The sequence below is a fragment of the Coregonus clupeaformis genome, chromosome 2 (assembly GCF_020615455.1).
Source record: "Coregonus clupeaformis isolate EN_2021a chromosome 2, ASM2061545v1, whole genome shotgun sequence".
Classification (NCBI taxonomy): Eukaryota; Metazoa; Chordata; class Actinopteri; order Salmoniformes; family Salmonidae; genus Coregonus; species Coregonus clupeaformis.
The window spans coordinates 33,622,359-33,630,942 of record NC_059193.1 but is presented as its reverse complement, the minus strand read 5'-3'; the positions used below and the strand labels follow the sequence as shown (position 1 = coordinate 33,630,942).

Sequence of the window (8,584 nt, the reverse complement as noted above, 5' to 3'; positions counted from 1 at the left end):
GTGCCATCCTGGATGAGCTGCACTACCTGAGCCACTTGTGTGGGTTGTAGACTCCGTCTCATGCTACCACTAGAGTGAAAGCACCGCCATCATTCAAAAGTGACCAACACATCAGCCATGAAGCATAGGAACTGAGAAGTGGTCTGTGGTCACCACCTGCAGAACCACTTCTTTATTGGGGGTGTCTTGCTAATTGCCTATAATTTCCACCTGTTGTCTATTCCATTTGCACAACAGCATGTGAAATGTATTGTCAATCAGTGTTGCTTCCTAAGTGGACAGTTTGATTTCACAGAAGTGTGATTGACTTGGAGTTACATTGTGTTGTTTAAGTGTTCCCTTTATTTTTTTGAGCAGTGTATATATAGACACACTGAACAAAAATATAAACTACATTTTCAATTATTTAACTGAGTTACAGTTCATAAGGAAATCAGTCAATTGAAATAAATAAATTATGCCCTAATCTACAGATTTCACACAGCTGGGCAGGGTTACAGCCATAGGTGAGCCTAGGAGTTCATAGGCCCACCCATTGGCGAGCCCGGCCCAACCAATCAGAATGAGTTTATTACAAAAGTGATTTATTACAGACAGAAATACTCCTCAGTTTCATCAGCTGTCCGGGTGGCTGGTCTCAGACGATCTGCAGGTGAAGAAGCCGGATGTGGGATCCTGGGCTAGCGTGGTTACACGCGGTTGTGAGGCCGGTTGGATGTACTGCCAAATTCTCTAAAATGACGTTGGAGGCAGCCTATGGTAGAGAAATGAGTTGTGCACTTTGGGTTGTTGTGCAGTTGGAAGGTGAACCTTCACGCCAGTCTGAGGTCCTGAGCAGGTTTTCATCAAGGAGCTCGCTGTACTTTTGCTCTGTTCATCTTTGCCTCAAACCTGACTAGTCTCCCAGTCTCAAGGATGGCCAATTCTTGGGCCGACTCTTTTCTCCGTGTATATCAATAATCAATGATGTCGCTCTTGCTGCTGATGACTCTCAGATCCACCTCTAAGCAGACAACACCATTTTGTATACATCTGGCCCTTCATTGGACACTGTGTTAACAAACCTCCAAACGAGTTTCAATGCCATACAACACTCCTTCAGTAGCCTCCAACTGCTCTAAAACACTAGTAAAACTAAATGTATGCTCTTCAATCGAACGCTGCTGGCACCCGCCCACCTGACTAGAATCACTACTCTCGACGGGTCTGACCTAGAGTATGTGGACAACTACAAATACCTAGGTGTCTGGTTAGACTGTAAACTCTCCTTCCAGACTCACATTAAGAATCACAATCCAAAGTTAAATCTAGAATTGGCTTCCTATTTCGCAACAAAGCCTCCTTCACTCATGCTGCCAAACATGCCCTCGTAAAACTGACTATCCTACCGATCCTTGACTTCAGCGATGTCATTTACAAAATAGCCTCCAACACTCTACTCAGCAAATGGGATGTAATCACAGTGCCATCCGTTTTGTCACCAAAGCCCCATATACTACCCACCACTGTGACCTGTACGCTCTTGTTGGCTGGTCCTCACTACATATTCGTCGCCAAACCCACTGGCTCCAGGCCATCTATAAATCACTGCGAGGCAAATCCCCGCCTTATCTTAGCTCATTGGTCACCATAGCAACACCCACCCGTAGTATGCGCTCCAGCAGGTATATCTCACTGGTCATCCCCAAAGCCAACACCTCCTTTGGCCGCCATTCCTTCCAGTTCTCTGCTGCCAATGACTGGAACGAACTGCAAAAATCTCTGAAGCTGGAGACTTATCTCCCTCACTAACTTTAAGCATCAGTTGTCAGAGCACCTTACCGATCACTGCACCTGTACACAGCCCATTTGAAATTAGCCCACCCAACTACCTCATCCCCATATTATTTATTTCGCTCATTTGCACCCCTAGTATCTCGATTTGCACATCATCTCTTGCACATCTATCATTCCAGTGTTAATACTAATTGTAATTATTTTGCACTATAGCCTAAATATTTAATTTAATACATTTGCTAATATTTCAAAAAAAAAACATTTTCGCTTTATGAGGTATTGTGTGTAGATTGCTGAGGATTTTTTAAATATTTAATCCATTTTAGAATAAGGCTTTAACGTAACATGTGGAAACATAGTCAAGTGGTCTGAATACTTTCCGAAGGCACTGTAAATGTTTATTCAGTATAGATGATCTGTGAAGAGGTACACACTCACCATTTGATTTTCAGGTAAAACCATTAAGACTGAAAGGCAGCAGTTTTTCCTCAAATTATGCAGTAGATTACCACACCATTTAGGGTTCCTGCTTTCCCCACTAGGTTCCTTTCAAAGTTAAGTGCTCAAAAACTTGTGGTTGTCAGGTATTTTATTCAAACATGTTCCAAATAAAGATGAACATTAAGATGACATTTTCATAAAAATCTAACTCACACATTCATGGCAAAGTGCCACAGACGACAACACCATAAATATTTATTTTCAGTACCGTATAAACATTGTGCAAATTATAAATACATCTTCCCTCTATAACAATCAGAATGCCCTTGAATTTGAAAACTATTGAACAAGCAACAGCTGAATCCTCATTAACCAGGTGATGAGGTGCTCCATTAGATGTACGGACAAAACAGAAGGACTATCAGAGACAAACATACTTCACCATCCAGGGCCCTGTTCAGGAGGGTGTAACATTACAGAATGTTCAGATAATATATTCCTATCTAGAACAGATAGTCTGAGGTAGAATAGGTGCTCGTGAATCAGCTCTTTCCATTACCTTTCCATCGGCAACATTCAGAACATGTCACCTCACTGAATACACCCCAGGTCTCCTCCAGGAGGGCCATTCCTGTATAACGCTGCCACCTAGGGGGTACATTGATTCTCTGTTCCACTACACATTGGAGAACGCCGTCAGCAGTGATCCAGTCAGGACAACACAGGAGGCTAATATGAAGATTAAACAGTTTACCAAGCCCTGAAAAGACAAGCATTAGTTAATACAAATATATGATGGCATGTCACACTGGAGACAGTGTCAAATTGGGTTGGCACAGGGTATCCATGATGCGAGCCGAATGGTGTTGTAAAAGGGGGTGTGCATAATTAGAGCAATGCGATGTAAAATATCCGACATGGGGTAAGCTAATCAGAATTAAATTAGATGATACACTGAATCAGCTGGTGTCTAAAAGGGATGGGATGAGCAGATACTTCAGAGTAAATGGGCAAAATCAGCACAGCAAGATTTGTTTTACATTTGGAAATTCTAGGGCAAAATCTTAATATTTAGAAAATTAAAAGCAGAGCTTGATTTTGTCTGCCTGCAAAATTACATAAAAAGGTTGAGAGAGTTCATACTTCAATTTCAGTAATTGTCAAGTGTGCCTTGTTCCCAGAAGCTGAGGCTGTTTCTTAGACTAATCAATCCACTAAATTTGCCGGGATACTTACTTTGACTTCTTTGAAAACCAGACTTCCCCACAGAGCTGCGACTAGACCATTACCCTAGAGGGAAAGAGGAAAACATTTTGAATTATGTTAATTGAATTATGTTTATTGAATGATAGGATGACTTACACCTTCTCATGTTTACAAAGCACCATTGTCCGGTTCTCTCCATTTAGAATTACTAGGAATGGTAGCACATTCAAGAAACTGACAAATGGCACAAATTATATTCCGTAAGAGGATATGACCGAATCTCAATCTCATAACCTATACAAAGACATAAGCATGTGTGCTACACAAAGTATGAGTAATCTAGCAATGATACACAACATGACCAAAAGTATGTGGACACCTGCTTGTTGAACATCTCGTTCCAAAATCATGGACATTAATATGGAGTTGGTCCCCCCTTTGCTGCTATAACAGCCTCCACTCTTCTGGGAAGGCTTTCCACTAGATGTTGGAACATTGCTGTGGGGACTTGCTTCCATTCAGCCACAAGAGCATTATTGAGGTTGGGCACTGAGGTTGGGTGATTAGGCCTGGCTCACAGTCGGCGTTCCAATTCATCCCAAAGGTATTCGGTGGGTTTGAGGTCAGGGCTCTATGCATTCCAGTCAAGTTCTTCACAACCTATTTTTGTATGGATCTTGCTTTGTCCACAGAGGCATTTGTCATGTTGAAACAGGAAAGGGCCTTCCCCAAACTGTTGCCACAAAGTTGGAAGCACAGAATCGTCTAGAATGTCATTGTATCCTGTAGCGTTAATATTTCCCGTCACTGGAACAAAGGGGCCTGAACCATGAAGAACAGCCCCAGACCATTATTCCTCCTCCAACACACTTTACAATTGGCACTATGCATTCAGGCAGGTAGCATTTCCTGGTATCCGCCAAACCCAGATTAGTCCGTCAGGCTGCCAGGTGAAGCGTGATTCATCACTCCACAGAACGCGCTTCCACTGCTGCAGAGTCCAATGGCAGTGAGCTTTACACCACTCTAGCCGACGCTTGGCATTGCGCATGGTGATCTTAGGTTTGTGTGCGGCTGCTCGGCCATGGAAACCCATTTCATTAAGCTCCCAACTAACAGTTGTGCTGACGTTGCTTCCAGAGGCAGTTTGGAACTCGGTAGTGCGTGTTGCAACGCGCTACAGCACTCGGCGGTCCCGTTCAGTGAGCTTGTGTGGCCTACCACTTACCGGCTGAGCCATTGTTGCTCCTAGACAATTCCACTTCACAATAACAGCATTTACAGTTGACCGGGGCAGCACTGGCAGGGCAGAAATTTGACCAACTTACTTTTTGGAAAGGTGTCATCCTATGACAGTGCCACGCTGAATTTCACTGAGCCCTTAAGGCCATTTGACTGCCAATGTTTGTCTATGGAGATTGCATGGCTGTGCACTACATTCTATATACTTGTTAGCAACTGGTGTGTGGCTGAAATAGCAGAATCCACTAATTTGAAGGGTGTCCACATACTTTCGTATATATAGTTTATGTCAGGAGGCATCCCAGAAGTGTACTTACTGCACTGACAATGGGATAGGTGACCACGGCACTAAGGTAGTTGTTAGCCAGAAACCAGCAGTAACTGGCCAACGTCCACATCAGACCTGACAAAAAGCCTGAACATAGGAGGAGGAGATTTAGCGACACCCTACTTAACATTCTTTACAAAATCATATCATATTGTACATGGCATTATCAATCCCAGCCCAATTCTTTAACCAAGTGTTTCCCAACTCCGTTCCTCAAGTACCCCCAACAGTACATATTTATGTTGTGGCCCCGGACAAGCACACCTGATTCTACTTGTCAACTTATCATCAAGCCCTTGACAAGTTGAATCAGGAGTTTTTGTCTGCGGCTAAAACAAAAATGTGTGCAGAGTTCAGGAAAGGGAGAGAATTAGAATGCATGGTGGTATGATTTTTGAGTGGAGAGTGAGCACCTGGCAGGATGGCTCTGGAGAACACCCTGGGTCTGTTCCTCATGGCTGCACAGTAGATGGAGAAATACACCATGCTGGTGAGGAAGATGCCACAGCACGTGGCAAACACATAGTCAAGATCTAGGGGGGAAGGGGGGGAAGCACATTAGGTTGACGACAGAATTTATGTAAACTTAGCACATTGTTGTTGAGACCAAACCCTCTTCAGCATTACACATAGGCTACTGAGTTTAATGTGTGACTGGGTACTGTCTGTAGGACCCGCTAACCTAGCACCTCACCGTATAGACTGGCTCCGTAGTAGATGCTGTCGTGGACCGACACATGGCTTTTGATGTAGAGGATTGGAACAAAGGACGCCCCATACAACAGGCCTGCTACAACGGACAACAAGCAGCCTCTAAAGATGTCAAAAGGGTGGTAAGTGAGTTTCTATGACCACATAGAAAATTGCAAGACATGTAACTAAGTTATCTGTAATTTTCCATGTCTTGAGTAAGCCCCATGTCCAAAAGGCCAAGAACTTGTCAAGTCAAAAGGAGTAAGCATGTCCAAACATGTAACTAGAGCCAAAATCAATTGACTTAAGCCCAGCTCCAACTATTCAATTGTAAAAGCAAAGAGAGCATGAGTGATTAAGAGGTGTACTCACACACAGCGTTTTCTCTTTTCTCCTATGACATCCACCCAGCACTCCGAAGGCCCATAGCCACCAGAATTCACAGTCTTAAGTAGACACCAAAATAGTCATTAGTCAGTTGAGTATACGATATGTCAGCACAGCTGTTACCCACTGACATCTCAATGCAAACTCTAAAAGACATCTCTGGAGTTGTGACAAGTCTATCCTGTCTAACTTTCGCCTCACTGTTATTTCTAGAGAGCTGTTACAATAAGTGTCATGAATGACAACATACTTTTTTAGAAAAACCAGTCATTAGCTGCTATGTGTGGTAATGTCTTGGGCATTAAAGCTGTTGTCTCGCTGTGAAGTTGCTGTGGTATGTCTTTTGTGGTATGTGTTGTGGTATGCTTTCATGTAATCGTTGCTGCTGCTGCTGCTGTCTGACATGTATCCAAAATGATTGCACCTCTGAGATAAGTTAATTTATTGAACTGAAGCAAAAGCATTTAGACTACGAAAACGTCAAGCACACTTACCCTGTTAATCAGTAAGGGGGTGGATCCTGAATGTGGAAGTTCTCCAACATTAGTCTTCACAAAGAAATAGATGAGTCCACTGGAAACAAAATAAGAAATTGTAAATGCCATTTGATTGTCATGAGAGCTTCAAATACTAAAATAATGAACAAATTGACCAATGACAAGAATATTATTCTGAGGTATTGGATTAAGTGCTTTCATGATTCATTACCTCAACAAGCACAAACCAACGCCACAGTAGTTCAATACCGGTCTGGCAACATCCTGGGCTTCAATACCAAACCATCCAAACCTGTTGAAAAAAAAGATTTCAATTACCTCCGTCTGACGCAATTGCTGTTCTAAGAAGATATTCCCCTTTGAAATGGTATTGCTTTGAGACTAAATATGAATTGCCGTTTCAAAGTGGAAAATGAGGACTTACTGAAAATGTTTGATTCTTATATGAAAGACTTCTGAAAACAGTGCGATTAACTTACCTTGAACTTACCCAGCCCATCAGCAAACTGCTGGATCCCGAAATACAAATTCCAAGTCCAAGTCCAATGGATTTTACTATGGGGACGACTGTTATACTGCCTGTAAACAACATTGATGAGAACATTTCAGTAGTTCGGAGTGTAGGCCCAATCCATTTCTCTGTGTGAAGGTTACAGTGCAGCTTGAAAGTTGGCGTCATACCTGTGGCCCAGATTGCTCCTCCCAGCATTGCCAACGGATGGAATTTGGGAGAGCCGAGTATCAAGTCGCCGATCATCGAAACTACCCAAATGGATGCGCAGTTCACCCACTGGAAAAACATACCTGAAGATTTTTTTTTAAGAATGCTAAATCTTACAAGATGGTCAAAAGAGAGAAATGTCCAAATATGCACAATTATGATTTTTTTCATGGATCTCTTACCATCACCAGTGTCTATCCTTTTGACAGGGACAAAGTTGCTGCCATACAAGATCACAGCGATAATGTTTGCAACAAAGCCATAGGCCATTTCAGTCATGTTTGATGAACCAGGTAAGGGTAATCTTCTTGTTACGTCCATGGTAATACTTTCGACATGCACATCTGAAGAATGTTACTGAATTTAGTCAAGAGCCATTTTATCAGTGTCAAGTACTCCAGTAATATCCATTGACAAAAACATTGAGTGACAAGTTACATTAAAGAAACTACTTCAAATACATTTGTTTGACCATTGTAGGCTGGTTTTGAAAATGTTATTCTAGAATTGTAATCACATCATATGCCGCTGTTTAAATTAATCTGTAACAATTATGAGCCTTTAGCTACATACAGCAACATGAAGTAAACAGGAGCAAACTATTATTGTGTGGAAGATTGTTTAAGCCCTACATTTTCTTTCAAGGAAGCATGCATTGTGGATTTTCACCATCTCAGGCATATGTTTGCTAGCGCGTTGATGTAGGGTGCGTAGGTGCCATACCTTGTTCAACTTTCTCTGCTTCTGAGAAATTCCCCAGAGACCACATTGTGACAGCAATTAAGACTAAACGTTTAAACATGTTTACATCTAGCATTTCTGCCACCATCAACACTAACTGGTTTCAAAACCTACACAGATGATCAGCCATGTATTAAGGACAATTCTTGCCGTTCCACAACAGGGACTAATGCTGCAACAGCTGATACTAATTAGGATATGCAATCAATTATGCTGCTGGCCTTAACTTTGGGTGTGTTCTTCAGTGGTGATACTGATGATTTGTCGGCACAGATGGTTTGTTTACATAGCAGGTTAGGATAATTAACGTGGCAGTTTAGGATAATTAACATGGCAGGTAAGGTTAATTAATGTGGCAGGTTAGGAGAACTAACGCAGCAGGTTAGGTGAATGAGGTTAAGGTTAGGAAAAGAGTAAGGGTTAGGCTTAGCGACAACGCTACAGTTGTCAACAACTGTTGTCCCCGACACTAGTTGGAGCTGTAGGCCTACTCCATCTAGCCACAATGGTAGAAACGTAAACAAACCATCTGTGGCTACAAATCATCAGTGA

The 8,584-nt window shown here is 42.3% G+C and overlaps 1 protein-coding gene across 2 annotated transcripts; it reads right to left on the bottom strand.

Moving 5' to 3' along the window:
- Window positions 1–2,347: 2,347 nt before the first annotated feature.
- Window positions 2,348–8,198, bottom strand: LOC121537328 (transmembrane protein 144). Of its 2 annotated transcripts, XR_005995040.2 has the most exons (13): window positions 8,015–8,198; window positions 7,474–7,635; window positions 7,252–7,374; window positions 7,050–7,149; window positions 6,782–6,862; window positions 6,568–6,646; window positions 6,059–6,132; window positions 5,688–5,806; window positions 5,407–5,526; window positions 4,983–5,080; window positions 3,454–3,507; window positions 2,777–2,977; window positions 2,348–2,670 (listed from the first exon to the last, which is right to left on the bottom strand). XR_005995040.2 is itself a non-coding variant. In XM_041844986.2 (12 exons), exons 1-12 carry the CDS (start codon window positions 8,118–8,120, stop codon window positions 2,894–2,896), a joined length of 1,200 nt encoding a protein of 399 aa, XP_041700920.1. In that variant the 5' UTR covers window positions 8,121–8,198; the 3' UTR covers window positions 2,348–2,893. The 2 variants fall into 2 exon arrangements, 1 of the variants encoding a protein (XP_041700920.1); XM_041844986.2 differs by having other exon boundaries at window positions 2,348–2,977.
- Window positions 8,199–8,584: the final 386 nt, after the last annotated feature.